The sequence below is a fragment of the Nomascus leucogenys genome, chromosome 4, assembly GCF_006542625.1.
Source record: "Nomascus leucogenys isolate Asia chromosome 4, Asia_NLE_v1, whole genome shotgun sequence".
Taxonomy (NCBI): domain Eukaryota; kingdom Metazoa; phylum Chordata; class Mammalia; order Primates; family Hylobatidae; genus Nomascus; species Nomascus leucogenys.
In genome coordinates this window covers 82,129,210-82,149,099 of record NC_044384.1, presented here as the reverse complement: position 1 = coordinate 82,149,099, position 19,890 = coordinate 82,129,210, and the positions used below count along the sequence as shown (strand labels likewise).

At 49.4% G+C, this 19,890-nt stretch overlaps 2 protein-coding genes across 6 annotated transcripts in view; both read left to right on the top strand.

The window, feature by feature from the left end:
• Positions 1–5,544, top strand: part of TUT1 (terminal uridylyl transferase 1, U6 snRNA-specific) — a 17,921-nt gene extending 12,377 nt beyond the window's left edge. For 2 of the 5 annotated variants that reach the window (XM_003274079.3, XM_030810962.1), the window contains exons 5-9: positions 535–1,004; positions 2,297–2,406; positions 2,571–2,681; positions 2,839–2,931; positions 3,344–4,533. In XM_003274079.3, coding sequence (XP_003274127.2) covers positions 535–1,004; positions 2,297–2,406; positions 2,571–2,681; positions 2,839–2,931; positions 3,344–4,494 — 1,935 coding nt within the window. In that variant the 3' untranslated portion in view covers positions 4,495–4,533. Of the gene's footprint in view, positions 1–534; positions 1,005–2,296; positions 2,407–2,570; positions 2,682–2,838 lie in introns of all 5 variants that reach the window. The other 3 variants (XM_030810963.1, XM_030810964.1, XM_030810965.1) reach the window with 3 other exon arrangements.
• EEF1G (eukaryotic translation elongation factor 1 gamma) lies at positions 5,522–19,890 on the top strand. Its single transcript, XM_030810969.1, has 10 exons — positions 5,522–5,741; positions 6,830–6,988; positions 7,685–7,748; positions 7,904–8,046; positions 8,478–8,621; positions 11,982–12,111; positions 12,504–12,708; positions 19,037–19,209; positions 19,298–19,422; positions 19,654–19,890. The coding sequence occupies exons 1-10, from the start codon at positions 5,730–5,732 to the stop codon at positions 19,810–19,812; spliced, it is 1,314 nt and encodes a 437-aa protein (XP_030666829.1). The 5' UTR covers positions 5,522–5,729; the 3' UTR covers positions 19,813–19,890.

The window sequence follows — 19,890 nt, the reverse complement described above, 5'->3', positions numbered from 1 at the left end:
TTTTATCATTCTTTTTATCTTTCCCTACACACACACACTCTCTATTTATATTTTCTGAATCATCTGAGAGAAGGTTGCATGTATCACATTCCTTTACCCCTCTATATTTCAGTGTGTGTTATGCAAGAACAAAGGTATTCTAGTGTAAAGGTATTCTAGTGTATAACCACAGTACCATTATCAAGTTGAGGAAATGTTACACTGGTACAAATGTAAACCTTTACAGACTTTACAGTCCATACTCTAATTTGGTCAGCTGTCCTGACAATGGACTGTTACAGTTTCTCTTTAGTCTGTAATAGTTCCTCTGTTTTTGTCTTTCACGACAATGACATTTTTTGCAGAGGTAGACCTTTTATTTTATAGAATTAAAAGGTTATCTTTAAAAAAAAAAAGGTTGCTGTGAAGATTAAATGAGTTAATATGTATAAAGCCCTTAAAATAGAGCTGAATAAGCTGGAAGTAATATTATCTTGAGAGATCCCTGCTGAGGGGACAGCAGAAGCAATTCACTCAGTTCATTTCTGTCCACAGCCAGTCCCAAAGGCTCCAGAATCTCCATCGCTGGACTCGGCCCTGGCTTCCCCTCTGGACCCTCAAGCCCTGGCCTGCACCCCAGCCTCCCCTCCAGATTCACAACCTCCAGCTTCTCCCCAGGATTCTGAAGCCCTGGACTTTGAAACCCCTTCCTCCTCCCTGGCGCCCCAAACTCCGGACTCTGCCTTGGCCTCCGAGACCCTTGCTTCTCCCCAGTCTCTGCCTCCAGCCTCACCACTGCTAGAGGACAGGGAAGAGGGGGGCCTGGGGAAGGCCCCAGAACTAGCAGAGACCCCAAAAGAGGAGAAAGCAGAGGGGGCAGCAATGCTGGAGCTGGTGGGATCCATTCTCCGGGGCTGTGTCCCTGGGGTGTATCGAGTCCAAACTGTGCCCTCTGCCCGGCGCCCTGTGGTCAAGTTCTGTCATCGGCCTTCAGGTCTCCACGGTGACGTCTCCCTCAGTAACCGGTACCTTTCTCAGTAACCGGTACCTTTCTTTTTTTCGAGATGACATTTCGCTCATTGCCCAGTCTGGAGTACAATGGCGCCATCTTGGCTCTCCGCAACCTCTGCCTCCCAGGTTGAAGTGATTCTCCTGCCTCAGCCTCCCAAGTAGCTGGGATTACAGGCATGTACCACCATGCCTGGCTAATTTTGTATTTTTAATAGAGACGGGGTTTCTCCATGTTGGTCAGGCTGGTCTCGAACTCCCGACCTCAGGTGATCACCTGCCTCGGCCTCCCAAAGTGCTGGGACTACAGGCGTGAGGTACCGTACCTTTCTTTGGGGCAGGCCAGCTGAGAATTCTGGGATGGGCCAGGAGAGAGTCTGGCTTGGGAAACTCCTGCACCTGCCGAGTCTCAAGTTTGTCCTTGTTTGGGACCATCCCTCTTTCTGTCCCTTATCTCCTCCTGCTTGGCTTCCAGTTCAGTGTTTGTAAAGTGTGTTCCTTAGAATATTACTTTCTTTCTTTTTTTTTTTTTTTTTTTTGGTGAGATGGAGATTTACTCTTGTTGCCCAGGCTGGAGTGCAATGGCGAGATCTCAGCTCACTGGATCCTCCGCCTCCCAGGTTCAAGCGATTCTCCTGCCTCAGCCTCCCGAGTAGCTGGGTTTACCGGCAAGTGCCACCACACCTGGCTAATTTTGTATTTTTAGTAGAGATGGGATTTCACCGTGTTGCCCAGGCTGATCTCGAACTCCTGACCTCAGGTGATCTGCCCACCTCAGCCTCCCAAAGTGCTGGGATTACAGGCGTGAGGCACTGCGCCCTAGAATACTACTTTCAAGGGATGTAGAAAAGAGCTCTGCGGTTTAATAAATTTGGGAAATTCAAAATTAGATGCAAAAAGGTTTCTCCATTTCTTCCCTTCTCCCCTTGCCCTCTCTCCTTTCCTTCCTTCCTCTCTCCCTTCCTGTCTTTGTTTCTTTGCATAGTAAAGGCTCTGGGCAGTCTTTTTTTTTTTTTGACATGGGATGTTGCTCTGTCACCCAGGCTGGAGTGCAGTGGTGTGACCATGGCTCATGAGCAGCCTTATAATAATGTGCTGTGAATGTCCAGGATGGGCGTACAGGATGAAGTGTTTCCCGAACTCCTTTGTCCTTTTGCACACTGTCTCACAAGATCAGTGAGCAACATTTGGGGAAACTGTTCTGGCCTTAATCCAGCTGGCCCCAGTTATGCAAGTCTGGAATGAAAGCTGGGGGTGGTAGGTTCTGACATCCCCAAGCCCTAACACCCTTGTCCCTGCTTTGTCCCAGGCTGGCCCTGCATAACTCCCGTTTCCTGAGTCTCTGCTCTGAGCTGGATGGTCGAGTCCGGCCCCTCGTGTACACCCTCCGCTGCTGGGCTCAGGGTCGGGGGCTGTCAGGTGAGAATGGATCAGGACAGACTTGGGGCTGAGTTGGTGTCAGGACAAAAGCAGGGATTCAGGGAGAGAAGGGAGGTCAGAATGGGCACCAGGGTTGAGAAAACTGCCAGTGAGGGGATTAGAAGCACCTCTGATCTAACCGGAATTATTGCTTATTTACCCAGGGAGTGGCCCCCTTCTCAGTAACTACGCCCTGACCTTGCTGGTGATCTATTTTCTTCAGACCAGGGACCCTCCTGTGTTGCCCACTGTGTCCCAGCTCACCCAGAAAGCAGGTACTCGGCCTAGCCTCCACCCTCTCCATCTTGTTAGCTTCCTCTCTCTTCTTCATCACACTTAGATACACAAAGCAACTCTGGGAATGAGATCTCTCTACCCCCACTCTCAATCTCCTTGCTTCCAGACTGACTCTCACCTTATTTACTTTCACAGGAGAGGGGGAACAGGTGGAAGTCGATGGCTGGGACTGCAGTTTCCCCAGAGATGCCTCAAGACTGGAGCCCAGCACAAATGTGGAGCCCCTCAGTGAGTTTGGGGAGCCTGGTAGAGGACTAGTAATGATGTTCATCAACAGTAGGTAACATATATCACACTGTGTGCCAGGCATGGTTCTCACAGAAAGCCTGTGAGATACCTAATATTATTACTGCCATTTTACAGATGAAGAAACCATGTTTGGGAGCAATTAAGTGACTTGCCCAAGGTTGCACTGCCTAGCAAGGAGCAGCAGCATCTGGGCAAGGACATCATGTCTGGGCAGGGAGAGAGGTTTGACCTCTTGTTTATAGGGATCAGAGAAGCCTAGCTTCCTGGGACTCTGCTGAGCCCCTTGGAAGGGAAAAAGAAAGTCCTGCTAAGGAAATGGCTCTGGTGCAGGACCTGTATCAGTTCTGGCCTCTAAGTGACCCCCCTTTCCCCACTCTTCCTCCTCCTCCAGGTTCCCTGCTAGCCCAGTTCTTCTCCTGTGTATCTTGCTGGGATCTTCGTGGCTCCCTGCTGTCCCTGCGGGAGGGCCAGGCACTGCCTGTGGCAGGGGGCCTGTCTTCTAATCTCTGGGAGGGTCTGCGCCTTGGCCCCCTGAATCTCCAGGACCCTTTTGACCTGAGTCACAATGTCGCAGCCAATGTGACCAGCCGGGTGGCTGGGCGACTACAGAACTGCTGCCGAGCAGCAGCCAATTACTGCCGAAGCCTCCAGTACCAGCGCCGTTCCTCCCACGGTCGGGACTGGGGGCTGCTCCCCCTTCTGCAGCCCAGCTCCCCCAGCTCCCTGCTCTCTGCTACCCCGATCCCTTTACCTCTTGCACCCTTCACCCACCTCACTGCTGCCCTGGTGCAGGTATTCAGGGAAGCACTGGGGTGCCACATAGAACAGGGAACCAAGAGACCGCGGTCAGAAGGAGGTGGAACTGGGGAGTCCTCTCAGGGAGGGACAAGCAAAAGACTCAAAGTAGATGGACAGAAAAACTGCTATGAGGAGGGGAAAGAGGAGCAGCAGGGATGTGTAGGGGACGGTGGGGAAGACAGGGTAGAAGAGATGGTTATAGAGGTTGGAGAGATGGTGCAGGACTGGGCCATGCAGAGCCCTGGGCAGCCAGGGGACCTGCCCCTGACCACTGGAAAGCATGGAGCCCCTGGAGAAGAGGGGCAGCCCAGCCATGCAGCCCTGGCAGAGCGGGGGCCCAAGGGACAAGAGGCAGCCCAAGGAGGGTCTCAGGGTGAGGCAGGGAAGGGGGCATCCCTGCCCTCCTCAGTGAGCTGGCGCTGTGCCTTGTGGCACCGAGTGTGGCAAGGGCGGCGGCGAGCCCGTAGACGCTTGCAGCAGCAAACCAAGGAAGGAGCTGGAGGTGGCGCTGGTACAAGAGCAGGGTGGCTGGCGACTGAGGCTCAGGTCACCCAGGAGCTGAGAGGACTGAGTGGTGGTGAAGAGAGGCCAGAAACTGAGCCCCTGCTGAGCTTTGTGGCGTCTGTCTCCCCGGCTGACCGAATGCTCACTGTGACCCCGCTCCAGGATCCCCAAGGCCTGTTCCCTGATCTCCATCATTTCTTACAGGTTTTCCTCCCTCAAGCACTTCGACATCTCAAGTGAAAACATGGCCCCTAAAGGGCAATAAAGCTGCTAGTTTAATACAGTCTTCCCGTTTCCTTTCATTTCCATCATTAATCCTCCTTCCCCTCCCCCAGAACTTCATGCAGCTGCTCTCCTCTGACCCCAAACATGGGTCTCTCCCTGCTGCTCTCCACCCCAGCAGCTGCTCCTTCCTACAGTTCGCACAGCTCGAGGGGAGTGCGGGGGCAGCACCGCGCGTGGCACCTGGCACCCGCGCAGAGTTCCTGAATGGCAGAGCGGTGGGTGGCTCGAGCAGTACTGAGAAGAGCCAGGCTTGCCTCCACATTCTTCCTGTCGCCTCAGATTTATGGGGACAAGGACGGAGATTTGCGTTCAGGGTTCTTCATTCTCTCCTTTAAACGAGGAGAGTTCATCCCGTTCTTAAAATGGGTAAGAGATTTCAAACCTGAACCTGGGTCAAAAGCCATGAACATCAGAAGCGACGATGTCAGCGTCAGCCCCTCCAGGGGCCGAGTCCGGAGGAGGTGGGAGGGACAGGGCGCGTTCTCCCTCATGTCCCTGCCCTGCTTCGGGCCGGCGGGCCGGTGCCCTTCTCGCAGTAACAGCACCCTGGAGCTGCAAGGGGTTGGATGTGAGCAAACCTCACTTTGGCAGGCGGGTTCAGACCGGGCCCCTGTTAGACGCTCATCCCTTTCTGGAGGAAAAGCAGAGCAGGAACTAAAGGGATTTAGCACACACACTGCCACCTCCGCGCAGCAGCTGTTCCTCGCTCCCATGAGTTTCATAGAATCATGTGAGGCGCTTGGCAAAATCTACCATCAAGTCACTTGTCCCTCGGCGGGCCAGAAGGCGACGCCCCCAGTAGCACTGGCCGCGCCGGGCCAAGAGCCGCGCCACGTAGCCGAGAACTCGCGGCTTTTCCAGCGGGTTCTCACAGCTTCCCCGCCCTCCACGCTGTCTACCTCCACGTCTAGACTCCGATTGGCCCGCTGCACTTGAGGGGCGGGCCGGTCAAGAGCTCCAATGCGCAGGCGCGAGCTTTTTCCGCGCTGGCCAGCAGGCCCCACCCACCCCGTTCTTTTTCCAATTCAGCGCCACTGGATACTGAACTGTCGTACGTACGTCTTCTGTTTCGTCCTCGCTTTCCGGCTGCTGTTTCCCCACAGCTCTCCTCTTTCCCCCTCCCTTCTTTCCCGGGCGGCTTACTTTGCGGCAGCGCCGAGAACCCCACCCCCTTTCTTTGCGGAATCACCATGGCGGCTGGGGTAAGTTTGCCGGCTGTGGTGGTTCGGGTCACCCTATCCACCGCCATCCTTTGCCCGAGTGGGGCCAGTCGGCGCCAGAGGAGTTCTGAGGCTGAGTGGGGAGCTGATTCGGGGTCTACAGACTGTACTGCTGGAGAGTAGGGTTCCTAGGGCCTGGAGGGGAACTTAGGCTGGGGCTCTCGGAGGCCAGAGGTGGAAGGGTCTGGGGAAGAGGAGAAAAGAGATGCCGGGTCTCGGCCGTCCGAAGCCTGAAAAAGAAGGGGTTCGGCTCTATTGCCGCTTTGAGGCGTGGTATCTGGGCAGGTTGACGAACTTCTGTGACCGTTTTGTGGAGTAACACTGGGGACAGGTTGAAGAGGAGGGTCTTTGTAGGAAGGTCCGGGTGGCACGGTTAAAGGTCGTCTCTCAGGGAGGTTTGGGAGCGAGAGGATTCTCCGGAAAGTGAAGTCAGACCAATTGGACTTCGCTGGCCAGCTTAATAGAGAAGGCAACGCCGGGGAACTCGATGCGGGACAGGACCGGAGGGATGGTATGCGCGACACGGAAAGAAAGCCTTTTGAGGGAGAGGAGTTGATTTAAGAAGACGGCGTGCCATCCCCTATCTCTGGTTATTCTGAGGGGAACTAGAAATCTCTCGATCGTTGTGCGTGCCTTAGAGACAGGACGATGCTTTTGAAGCGGTGAGCAGCTGAGCAGTAGAGTAGGCAGGCGCTCAGAACCATCAATGAATGAAACGAGGGCTCCGGGAAGGGAGGGGAGTATGTTTGTAGGCAGATGGAGTCTGATGGAGCTAGAAGTTCTGAATTTCTTGGAGATAGATTTGAGGGGAAGAGAATACTTCTAGAGGTGTCCTTAGGGAAGGTCAAATCTGTCAACAAGCTTTATTTAGCAGTTGATGTGTAGTTCTGTTCTTGGTATTTCGGAGGATTCTGATTACATATGGCAAGTACTAAAGGACTTGTTTCACCAGAGGAAGTAAAAGGGTGAGTTGAACACATGGGGATTATTCAGGAAAGTCATCCTGGGGAGTGGCATTAAGGACTGGGACCCTTCTACTCATTAATTTTGTCCGTCTCTTTCTGCCATAGACCCTGTACACGTATCCTGAAAACTGGAGGGCCTTCAAGGCTCTCATCGCTGCTCAGTATAGCGGGGCTCAGGTCCGCGTGCTCTCCGCACCACCCCACTTCCATTTTGGCCAAACCAACCGCACCCCTGAATTTCTCCGCAAATTTCCTGCCGGCAAGGTGAGTTGGGAGATGGGGAGCATCCTTCGGTTCCGAGAAACCAAGGCCCTGGGATTCTGTCACTCTGGAGATGGCCCCCATCTCTAAAAGGGAGCTTCCCATGTTATTTTCTTCAATATTTCGGTGATTTTATTTTGAGATAAGTATAGATTCACATGTAGTTGTGAAAAAAAAAATACGGAGTTATTCTGTGACTTTATAAAATTCACGAGTTTACTTTGTGGGAAAGAGAATGAGTTTTGACTAAGCATTTTCAGTGCAAATATATCAGGTATCTGTTATAAGCAGGATTCTTACCCCAAGGGGTTTATAGAGATAGGTGAAGAAACATGCTAAGAATGGAGGAGATGATGTGCTGTTTGGTTCTGGGTCACACACTAATACTTTAACTGATACAGACATTGATACAGGAGTTGCTTTTGGCCTTCTGCTTGTTTGATCCAGAGATTTCATACAAATATCTTGTAATATTCAAATCTGTTGGGCTTCCTAGTTAACATTGTGAATTCAGATTGCAAAGGAGGCCAAGTTCTTGAAGTATTTATTTATGGTTCTTGAGTATCAGGTAGTATCGAGAGTTTGGATAGTGAGGATCGTCAGCCTTATGTAAGTATTTTCAAAGCAGTTTGGCTCCTGGTATTGGTTAGGGAGAAATTTTGTGTGTTTTACCTTATCTTTTCACTGCTTTGTCCCCAGGTCCCAGCATTTGAGGGTGATGATGGATTCTGTGTGTTTGAGAGCAACGCCATTGCCTACTATGGTAATTTGCAGGGGTATATGCGTATGGGAGAATTTGGAGGTGAGGGTGTAGGAGAGTATGAGTGTGAGTGGGGGTGGATATGAAGGAATTCTCCAGGACCTGGACTGGTGTTGGCATTCCCCCAGAGTTCTGACCTTTGTGTTCTGCCTCTGCAGTGAGCAACGAGGAGCTGCGGGGAAGTACTCCAGAGGCAGCAGCCCAGGTGGTGCAGTGGGTGAGCTTTGCTGATTCCGATATAGTGCCCCCAGCCAGTACCTGGGTGTTCCCCACCTTGGGCATCATGCACCACAACAAACAGGTGAGCCTTGGAACTTTGAGAGAAGCCAGGGGCAGGGGTGGCATCAGCTCCTGGGTGTTGGGAATAAGAAATAAAATAGATTGAAAAAAAGATGCCAAGGATATGTAGGCAATGAGAAGACGTAATCTCTAGGGTACGAGTTTGAAGCAGTGGGCAGTTGATGGAGGAAGTGTCTGTCATGAGTGATCAGAAGAGGGATTGCTGCTGTGAAGAGATTATACCAAACGGTAAGGGGGTGGCTGGACCAGAGGACCTCTGAAGTTCCTTTGTTTGTAATACATTTAGAATGATCCTAGGATCTGCCTCCATTGAAAGAGGGTGAGGGTGAGCTCAGACTTCTAGGTGAAATAGCCCTCTTAGTTCTATTAATGGGGGAGGTGAGGGAAAGGGATTGGTACCCACTGATGAGTTTTATCATGTTGAATCACTAGGCCACTGAGAATGCAAAGGAGGAAGTGAGGCGAATTCTGGGGCTGCTGGATGCTTACTTGAAGACGAGGACTTTTCTGGTGGGCGAACGAGTGACACTGGCTGACATCACAGTTGTCTGCACCCTATTGTGGCTCTATAAGCAGGTGAAGTTTATGGAAAATCCATTTGGCAGTGGGTAGATGGGGATTAGAAACAAAGTGACAAGGTATCTAGGTTACCCTGTATTCTGCTGAGGACTTGGAAAACAGCTAGAGGTGGGTGCAGTGGCTCATGCCTGTAATCCGAGCACACTGGGGGGCCGAGGTAGGCAGATCACCTGAGGTCAGGAGTTTGAGACCAGCCTGGCCAACATGGTAAAACCCCATCTTTAATAAAAATACAAAAAATTAGCCAGGTGTGGTGGCACGCACCTATAGCCCCAGCTACTTGGGAGGCTGAGGCACAAGAATCACTTGAATCTGGGAGGTGGAGGTTGCGCTGAGCACAGATCGCCCCACTGCACTCCAGCCTGGGTGAGAGTGAGACTTTATGTCCAAACAAACAAAAAACGGCCAGGAATCCCAGGACTGAGTACCATCACTTGCCTTCCATTCTTTTAAGAAGCTGGGTAATGTCTTGCCTTTAGTTTCTGTTTGGCAGCTAAGATGTTTAGGTTGTTGCCATATTTCCTGGGAAGATTGGTTATTCTTAGTTGTGAAGACAGAGGTGATGATGGTAGCTTCAGCATTAAGATCTTTTTGGAGGCAGGCCAGGCACTGTGTCTAACACCTGTAATCCCAGCACTTTGGTAGGCCTAGGCGGGTGGATCACTTGAGATCAGGAGTTCAAGACCATCCTGGCCAGCACGGTGAAACCCCGTCTCTATTAAAAATACGAAAATTAGCCGGGCGTGGTGGTAGGCACCTGTAATCCCAGCTACTTGGGAGGCTGAGGCAGGAGAATGGCTTGAACCCAGGAGGTGGAGGTAGCAGTGAGCCAAGATCCAGCTACTGCGCTCCAGCCTGGGGGACAAGAGCAAGTCTCCATCTCAAAAAAAAAAAAAAAAAAAAAAAAAAAAAGGCTCTTTAAGCTCTTTTGGAGACAGATACAGGTTCAAGCCTTGGCTTCACTGTTTACCAATGTAGGTAAGGGGTTATATGCGGGTGAATTCCTTTAGTCCTGTTTTTTACTCTTTGCAATCTATAAAATCAGTGTAGTAATAATCACTGTCAAGGTTATTGGGTCAAAAAAGAATGACAAGTCACTGGTTTCCAAATAAAAGCTCTTGGACTCATGCTGGTCCAGAATAGTAATGTGATCACAGCAAAGGAAAAAACACTTACTGCATGCCAGACCCCGTGCCAGGGTCCTCTTGGGGATCATCTTAGTGAATCTAGTAAGTGGTAGAGTAGAATTTGAACCCAAGTACTGTGGAACCAGCACTCTGACTGCTGTGTTCTGTTTCCATGACAAGATTTTTTTTTCCTCTTCTGGTCTTTGCAAACTAAAAAATGACAACAGTTCTACCTGAAGCTGTTTATTCTTATTTTTCTTTGACCATGGCTAATACACCAGACACTAAGTTTAATTTGAAGGACTGTCCATTATTTATTTATTTATTTATTTTTGACGGAGTCTTGCTCTGTCACCCAGGCTGGAGTGCAGTGGCACGATCTTGGCTCACTGCAACCTCCACCTCCCAGGTTCAAGTGATTCTCCTGCCTCAGCCTCCCAAGTAGCTGGGATTACAGGCATGCGCCACCAAACCCGGCTAATTTTGTATTTTTAGCAGAGACGGGGTTTTGCCATGTTGGTCAGGCTGGTCTTGATCTCCTGAGGACCTCAGGTGATCCACCCGCCCCGGCCTCCCAAATGTTGGGATTGCAGGTGTGAGCCACCACGCCCAGCCAGGACTGTCCATTATTCTAAATGTGTTCCAATATTGTCTTTGAATGTTCTTTACTTTCTGAAGCTTGATGGGTGTGTGTGTGTGTGTGTGTGTGTGTGTGTGTAGTATGGCCAATGTAGATAGTAAATACCTATAGTGTTTAGATTTTATTTGGCAAAATGAGTCCTCGATAGCCCTCTGTGGGTCTCAATCTTTTTTTTTTTTTTCAGAGACGAAGTCTCACTCTTGTCCCCCAGGCTGGAGTGTGATGGCGCGATCTCGGCTCACTGCAACCTCTGCCTCCCGGGTTCAAGCGATTCTCTTGCCTCAGCCTCCTGAGTAGCTGGGATTACGGGCATGTGCAACCATGCCTGGCTGATTTTTGTATTTTTAGTAGAGGCGGAGTTTCACCATGTTTGCCAGGCTGGTCTCGAACTCCTGACCTCAGGTGATTCGCCCGCCTCGGCCTCCCAAAGTGCTGGGATTATAGGCATGAGCCACCGCTCCCAGCCGACGTGTGAAATTTGAAAGATTGGAAACAGTAGATCTGAAATAGTTTTGTAAAGGAGCAAGACAGTTATTACTCCTACTCCTAAATGGAGGATGGACCCAAGCATCCATCCATTAAACTGGACTGCACTGAAAAAAAAAAGATTAGAAAAAGAAATGGAGGCCAGGCGTGGTGGCTCACACCGGTAATTCCCAGCACTTTAGGAGGCCAGGGCAGGAGGATTGCTTGAGCATGCGAGTTCAAGATAAGCCTGGGCAACGTAGTGAGACCCCATCTCTATTACAATTTTTTTTTTTTTTTTTTTTTTTGAGATGGAGTCTCACTCTGTCACCCAAGCTGGAGTGCAGTGGCATGATCTCGGTTCACTGCAACCTTCGCCTCCTGGGTTTAAGTGAGTCTCCTGCCTCAGCCTCTGGAGTAGCTGGGGCTACAGGCGCGTGCCACCACGCCCGGCTAATTTTTTTTTTGAGACAGAGTCTCACTGTCACCCAGGCGCCTCCCGGGTTTACCCCATTCTCCTGCCTCAGCCTCCCGAGTAACTGGGATTACAGCTGCCCGCCACCACGCCCAGCTAATTTTTTTATTTTTAGTAGAGACGGGGGTTTCACTGTGTTAGCCAGGATGGTCTCGATCTCCTGACCTCGTGATCCGCCCGCCTGTAATCCCAGCACTTTGGGAGGCCGAGGCGGGCGGATCACTTGAGGTCAGAGTTCGAGAACAGCCTGGCCAACAGGGTGAAACCCCATCTCTATTAAAAGTACAAAAATTAGCTGGGTGTGGTGGCGGGCACCTGTAGGCCCACCTACTCAGAAGGCTAAGGCACGGGAGGCTGAGGCACGAGAATCACTTGAACCTGGGAGGCAGAGGCTGCAGTGAGCTGAGATCACACCATTGCACCACAGCCTGGGCGACAGAGCGAGACTCTGTCTCAAAAAAAAAAAAAAAATTAAAAAAATGAAGAAATGGGAAGTAATCCAGGGAAGGATGATGTTGTATGAAGCTATTGTCTATAGGGTTTGAAAAGAAGGTGAGCACTGGGACTTAGGTAGAGCAAAGGCTCTTGCTGTGAACAGAACTCTTCAGGGCCTTTCCACTGACTTTGTTTCCACCCTTATGTCCTGGCAGGTTCTAGAGCCTTCTTTCCGCCAGGCCTTTCCCAATACCAACCGCTGGTTCCTCACCTGCATTAACCAGCCCCAGTTCCGGGCTGTCTTGGGGGAAGTGAAACTGTGTGAGAAGATGGCCCAGTTTGATGGTGAGTCTGAGGAGATCGGGAGGCACATGACCAGGATCACGGTCTGGTTTGCTGTGCATCAACCCCTTGATTTCCTGTCTTGCTTTTGGGTTATGGGGACCTGTAGAATGTAGGGTGTCAGTGTGGTAGCTAATGGTATGTGCAATTTGTTTCGTATACACTCATACCCTGACTAATTTGTATTACTAGATAGAGTTGCGATATAAAGTATTTGTTGCTGAGTGTGTTCTTGCTGGAGGACATACAGTGAACTGATGAGCAGTCTGGGGCCTAGGTTCCTTACTTGTCCCATTGGTCAGTTTCCTCTGTTACCCTGCTTGCTCTGTGTGGTTTTGGAGGGGTGTGGAAAGAGGCAGAACATTCGTTCACTTTCCTGCCTTCCTCTGCACCAGCTAAAAAGTTTGCAGAGACCCAACCTAAAAAGGACACACCACGGAAAGAGAAGGGTTCACGGGAAGAGAAGCAGAAGCCCCAGGCTGAGCGGAAGGAGGAGAAAAAGGCGGCTGCCCCTGCTCCTGAGGAGGAGATGGATGAATGTGAGCAGGCGCTGGCTGCTGAGCCCAAGGCCAAAGACCCCTTCGCTCACCTGCCCAAGAGGTAAGGATATTGGAGGGTGGAGGGTGTGGGACCAAAGAAGGCCTGTTCTCACCTCTGTATGTCCCCCCTCACACACAGCTACAGCCAGAATTTTAGGTTGTCCATATAAAGTTAAAGGTATATTTTAGTTGCAAATAAAGCAGCTTTCTGGGCTGGTCATCAGGAATTGGGCAAATTTTGATTGTGGAGAGCAAGTTCCAAGTACAGCCAGTACTGGGGAAGACTGAACTCCTATTCCAACAAAGACAGGAACAGATTTTGATACAGTGGTAAACTGGTTTTGAGCAAGCTCATTTGACCCATTTGAGAGCTCTGAGAACAAACACAGGGAGAGGCGTGGGGAGGAAGAAAGTGCTGCGCGGCCGGCTGTGCAGAGATAGTGGATGCCAGAGCAGGGTCCTTTGAATTGTTGTTTTCTGTTTTGGTGAATCAGACTGTACAAAAATTGCTCACTAAGAAAAAGGATGAAGATCATAGCTAAGTAGTGTCTGTCTAGTTCATTTTTCACAACTGGGTAGAGTTAAGTCCCCAAGTAGAAGAAAGTAGGTGTCCTCTGTATCCTTTTTTCAGTTAAAGGTAGGGGTTCTTGGAAGAAATAATATAGCAAAAGCGAGATTTTTGGCATGAAAAATGTAGGACGCTGAGTGCTTGCCCAGTTCTCTGGGATGGAGTCTTTCTTCCATCACTGCTCCAAGTCATTTTATTGGGAGTTGAAGCAGTATGAGAAATACATATTCTGTGGTCACTTTGCTTTGGAACTCCTCTTTCTCTGTACTTTTTCCTGCCACTCACCCTGTCGTTTCCAAAGCCGTTCATCTTTTCACTGTTTGGTCTGCTAGGGTTTACATTTGACCCTCTACCGTTTTGTAATGGCTTGGATACAGGGTGAACCAGCCTAAAGGAGCACCCACTGGTAGGGACACAGTAGCTGTGCATAGAATTGTGAATTACAAGCATTGTACTAATGGATGGGAGCAACTTGGGGTATAGCTGAAAGTTCTTACTCCTGGGTACTTTGTACAAGACCAGGAAGGCTCCATCCAGATGCAGGTGCTCTTCAAAGATGTATTTTTTGAACTAGTGATTTGCCTTGAATTTAGCACAGGTGCAGGTCAAGAGTGAGCAGGATTTTTGGTGTGTGTAAATAGGTCATGATAACTAACCCAAATTACATATTGTGTTGTAACTCAGACGTTGTTAATTATTAGCTAGAGATTTTCACATATAGTAGGTCAATACTCTGGGCAGGAAATAAATGAGGCAGTAGTAAACTTAAAATCTTTATTTAATAAACTTTACATTTTCTTAACATGGTTTTGGGAATGTTTATTAATGTCTGTTTATTGGGTTACCATGGTGCCCTACAGGGCTGCCAGAAATGCTTTCCCCAGGTGTTGTTTTTTTTTTGTTTTTTTTGTTTTTTTTTGAAACAGGATTTTACTTTGTTATCCAGTCTGGAGTGCAGTAGCGTGATCACGGCTCACTGCAGTCTTGACCTCCTGGACTCAAGCGATCCTCCCACCTCAGCTTCTGGAGTAGCTGGGACAAAGGCACACACCACCACACCCAGCTAATTTTTTATTATTTATAGAGACTAGGTCTCACTATGTTTCCCAGGCTGGTCACAAACTTCTGGGCTCAAGCGATCCTTGGCCTCTCAAAGTGCTGGAATTACAGGTGTGAGCCACTGTACCTGGCTCCTTTTTTGTGTGTTTTTTGTTTTTTTTGTTTATTTGTTTGGAGACGGAGTCTCACTCTGTCACCCAGGCTGGAGTGCAGTGGTGTGATCTCGGCTCACTGCAACCTCCGCCTCCGCAGTTCAAGCTTTTCTCCTGCCTCAGCCTCCGAGTAGCTGGGACTACAACTACAGGCGCCCGCCACCATGGCTGTCGAATTTTTTGTATTTTTAGTAGAGATGGAGTTTCACCGTGTTAGCTAGGATGGTCCCAATCTCTTGACCTCGTGATCCACCCACCTCGGCTTCTCAAAAGTGCTGGGATTACAGGTGTGAGCCACCACGCCCAGCCCTTTTTTTTTTTTTTTGAGATGGAGTCTGGCTTTGTCTCCCAGGCTGGGGTGCAGTGGCTCAATCTTGGCTCACTGCAACCTCCACCTGCCAGGTTCAAGCAGTTCTCCTGCCTCAGACTCTTGAGTAGCTGGGACTACAGGCGTGTACCACCATGCCCGGCTAATTTTTTGTATTTTTAGCAGAGACGGGGTTTCACCGTGCTGGGCAGGCTGGTCTCGAACTCCTGACCTCGTGATCTGCCTGCCTCCGCCTCCCAAAGTGCTGGGATTACAGGTGTGAGCCACTGCTCCCGGCCTTTTTTTTTTGGTGAGACAGAGTCTCGCTCTGTTGCCCAGGTTGAAGTGCAGTGATGTGATCTCGGCTCGCTGCAGTCTCCGCCTCCCAAGTTGAAGCAATTCTCCTGCCTCAGCCTCCCGAGTAGCTGGGATCGCAGGTGTGCACCACCATGCCTGGCTAATTTTTGTATTTTTAGTAGAGACGGGGTTTCACCATGTTGGTCAGGTTGGTGTCAAACTCCTGACCTCAGGCAATCCGCCTGCCTTGGCCTCCCAAAGTGCTGGGATTACAGGCGTGAGCCACCTCCCCTGGCTCCCCCAGCATTTTTAATATCATAAAAGTGATGTCCTAAAGGACCAAGACTATCAATGTCCAGGTTTTAATTCTAGTTCTTTTAAGACCCAGCTAGGTCAAGTGCGGTGGCTCACACTACTTGGCAGGCTGAGGTGAGAGGGTCACTTGAGCCCAGGAGGTTGAGGCTGCAGTGAGCCATGATTGTGCCTCTGCACTTGGGTGACTGATGAAGACCCTGTCTCAAAACAAATAGCTTGAACAGTTCAGGAGGGTGTGAAAAAATTCCCAGCCCCACTTTTGGTGTGGTTGAGGTTTGAAGGCTCCTCAGATGAGGTCTCTTATGCATTTGGAAAGGAACCTGGGACCTAGGGTTAAAGGACAGATCCTCTGCTTTGCTACAGTGTAATCTTGGACAGGTCATTCTGCTTGGTCTCATCTGTAAAGAGAGGGGAGGGTCAGGGTAACAGTTGGTAACTCATGGGTTATAAGGATTGAGTGAAATTGGAATACTCGTGGCAGTGTTTATACTATGAACAATAGAACCAACTAAACATTCAGTTTAATATTCAGTGTTTAGTAGATTTATGGCACAATCCTGCATTAGAAGATTGGCCATTAAAATGTTTGCAGAGAATTCTGTTTTTGAGGTAGGGTTTTGCTATGTTGCTTAGTCCAGTGTCCAACTCCTGATCTCAGGTGGTCCTTCTACCTCAGCCTCTTAAGTAGCTGGGACTGCTAGTGCAAATAACTGTTTTGTTTTAGGTCGGGCGCTGTGGCTCACGCCTGTGATCCCAGCACTTTGGGAGGCCGAGGTGGGCGGATCACGAGGTCAGGAGATTGAAACCATCCTGGCTAACACGGTGAAACCCCGTCTCTACTAAAAATACAAAAAATTAGCCGGGCACGGTGGCGGGCACCTGTAGTCCCAGCTACTCGGGAGGCTGAGGCAAGAGAATGGTGTGAACCCGGGAGGTGGAGCCTGCAGTGAGCTGAGATCGTGCCACTGCACTGCAGCCTGGGCAGCAGAGCTAGACTCTGTCTCAAGGAAAAAAGAAAAAAAGAATTATTTTGTTTTTTTGAAAGGGTCTTGCTCTGTCTCCCAGGCTGGAGTGCAGTGGTGTGATCTCGGCTCTCTGCAACCTCTGCCTCCCGGACTCAAGCAATCCTCTTGCCTCAGCCTTCTGAGTAGCTGGGATTATAGGCGTGAGCCACGGTGCCCAGCTCCCAGCTAATTTTTAAATTTTTTTGCAGAGACAGTGTCTCGCTATATTTCCCAGGCTGGAAGAATTCTTAACAGCATGGATAGGATGTCACAGTAACAACAAAGTATAAGCACAGAACTGTGTATGTCATGGCTACATCTTTGAAAAATTAAAGGCTATAGGAAAATACATAAAAGATTATCCTGGGCTGGGCGCAGTGGCTCACGCTTGTAATGCCAGCACTTTGGGAGGCCGAGGCCGGCGGATCACGAGGTCAAGAGTTTAAGACCATCCTGACCAACATAGTGAAACCCCGTCTCTACTAAAAATACAAAAATTAGCTTGGCGTAGTGGCATGTGCCTGTAATCCCACTACTTGGGAGGCTGGGGCAGGAGAATCGCTTGAACCCGGTAGGTGGAGGTTGCAGTGAGCCGAGATCGCACCACTGCATTCCAGCCTGGGCGACAGGGCGAGACTCCATCTCAAGAAAACAAAACAAAACAAAAAAAAGATTATCCTGTTTGTTGGCATTATAGGTGATTTTCTTCAGTCAGCATACATATATATGTATGTATATGCACACATACACATATATACACACACATGTTGTACCTGAGCGAGTTAGAGAAAACGCCACACTTTGAGACGAAATTAAGAGTCCGTTATTAGCCAGCGACCGAGAGACGGCTAACGCTCAAAATTCTTTCGGCCCCGAGGAAGGGGCTTTATTAACTTTTATACCTTGGTTTAGGAAGGGGAGGGGAACTCAAATGCAATAATTTTACAGAAGTAAAAACATGCAAGAATCAAAAGAAGCAAAATGGTTACAGAGAGATAAACAATTTAAAAGACAAATGATTACAAAAAGAGCAAAGGTACCAGGTGTAGGGCTCTAAATCCTTCATTATAATTAGATACAGGGTTTATGTTGTTATCTCTTTGAGAAAAATCCTGGGAACTTCATACATTGTGCCAGTACCTTATCAGTTAATTGGGCTCCTTTGAAATGCTGAGGATCTGCTTACACAGGTCAACTCCTTGCAGAAGGGGGTTGGGTAAGGAGCCCTTAGTGTCTTGCAAATTAAGGGGTCAATTGCAGTTTGTCTGGCTTTCCCAGCTAGAGAGAGTCTTTTTACAGGAGAAGCAAGACTAGGTGATTAAAGAGACAAATGGAAGATTCAAAGTATCGAGTTAGAGTAAAAACAAGGTTAGGCATTTCACACATATATACACACACACATAATATGTGGTTTTTTTTGGTTTTGTTTTTTTTTTTTTTTTTTTTTTTTTTTTTTTTTTTTTTTTGAGACGGAGTCTTGCTCTGTTGCCAGGCTGGAGTGCAATTTCGGCTCACTGCAGCCTCTGTCTCCTGGGTTCGAGCGAGTCTCCTGCCCCTGCCTCCCGAGTAGCTGGGACTATAGGCGTGCGCCACCACTTTTTTTTTTTTGATTTTTAGTAGAGATGGGTTTTCACCATGTTGGCCAGGATGGTCTTGATCTCTTGACCTCGTGATCCGCCTGCCTCGGCCTCCCAAAGTGTTGGGATTACAGGTGTGAGCCACCATGCCCGGCCTTTTTTTTTTTTTTTTTTTTTTTTTTTTTTTTTTTCCCCAGACAGGACTCTTCCTCTATCGCCCAGGCTGGAGTGCAGTGGCGTGATCTCTGCTCACTGCAACCTCCGCCTCTCGGGTTCAAGCTATTCTGTCTCAGCCTGCCACCACGCCCAGCTAATTTTTGTATTTTTAGTAGAAACTGGCTTGTTGGTCAGGGTGAGCTTGAACTCCTGACCTGAGGTGATCCACCTGCCTTGGCCTCCCAAAGTACTGGGATTACAGGCGTGAGCCACCGCATCTGGCCAGTGTATATGTTTATAATTGGAAAGAAAGAAAACAGAGCACCAACCATGCAGGGAGTGACCTCTGCTATATTGATGCTGGCATTCTTGGCTCAGTATGCCAGATTGCTTTTAAGATAACCTGAACCTAAGGGCTCTCCAGCATCGGAAAACCTTGGAAAAGACTAAAGCTTGTTTATAGGCAGAGACAGACTAAAGGACATGGGTGTAAGATTTGGGGTGGAGGCCCTTTGAGAATGTTCACTGCTTACATTCCTGTTACAGCTTGTGTAACCTGAAGAGGCCTGTATGGTTGGGGGGGAAGAGACTTGGGTGAGTCAGTGACTGAGCGTGGTTCATGGAAAACAGCCTGGGGAGGGCCTGAACAGGGAAAAAGAAGTCCTCACTCTGTCTCCACCTGGGGGCAGCAGTTAGCCATGCCCTTCCTGGGGCAGGTCTCAGAGCCCCACTTTGAGTTCCACCCTCCACATGCCTTGCATACTTATGCAGAGGAGTGTCCTAGGCCCCTGTTCAAACCCCTTGAGCTCTCTTCCCTCATAAGGTCATACACATCTACCAGCGCAATGACCATTTCCTTTATGTTAGTAAATTTTAAGTGAAAGCACCCTTCACTTCTCTTAGCCTGGCAATCTTCCTCCTTATTGATTGACCCCCGTGCTTTCTTCCTCTTAGTACCTTTGTGTTGGATGAATTTAAGCGCAAGTACTCCAATGAGGACACACTCTCTGTGGCACTGCCATATTTCTGGGAGCACTTTGATAAGGACGGCTGGTCCCTGTGGTACTCAGAGTATCGCTTCCCTGAAGAACTCACTCAGACCTTCATGAGCTGCAATCTCATCACTGGTAAGAGAGTGGGTCTGAGAAGGAAGGAGAACAAGGTGTAGCAAGTGCTGTGATTCCAAAGGCTGAATGTTCTCCCTTGCCCCTTCAGGAATGTTCCAGCGACTGGACAAGTTGAGGAAGAATGCCTTCGCCAGTGTCATCCTCTTCGGAACCAACAATAGCAGCTCCATTTCTGGAGTCTGGGTCTTCCGAGGCCAGGAGCTTGCCTTTCCGGTGAGGAAGGTGGAGGAGAGGAGTCTCTTTAGGGTGGGGCAGGGATATAGGAAGCACTGTGTTTTATTTCTGAACTGATGGATGTTGAGGAGGGTTCAGGAATGCTTATAGGAAGGAGCAGTTCATGTTCACAGGAGACCTGGGGGCTGATGACATGTGTTTGAGCTGGAAGTAACACAGGTGTGGGGTGGTGTCTCATAACTTGACCACATGCTGGCTTTTTATCCCCAGCTGAATCCAGATTGGCAGGTGGACTACGAGTCATACACATGGCGGAAACTGGATCCTGGCAGCGAGGAGACCCAGACGCTGGTTCGAGAGTATTTTTCCTGGGAGGGGGCCTTCCAGCATGTGGGCAAAGCCTTCAATCAGGGCAAGATCTTCAAGTGAACATCTCTTGCTGTCACCTAGCTGCCTGCACCTGCCCTTCAGGGAGATGGGGGTCATTAAAGGAAACTGAACATTGAA

What these genes read in the sequence shown, in the direction of transcription:
- EEF1G (XM_030810969.1), top strand. An exon ending in TCATGCACCACAACAAACAG is followed by an intron (nt 8,047 to 8,477) that starts GTGAGCCTTGGA and finishes TTGAATCACTAG; the next exon opens with GCCACTGAGAATGCAAAGGA. An exon ending in GAGCTGCAATCTCATCACTG is followed by an intron (nt 19,210 to 19,297) that starts GTAAGAGAGTGG and finishes TTGCCCCTTCAG; the next exon opens with GAATGTTCCAGCGACTGGAC.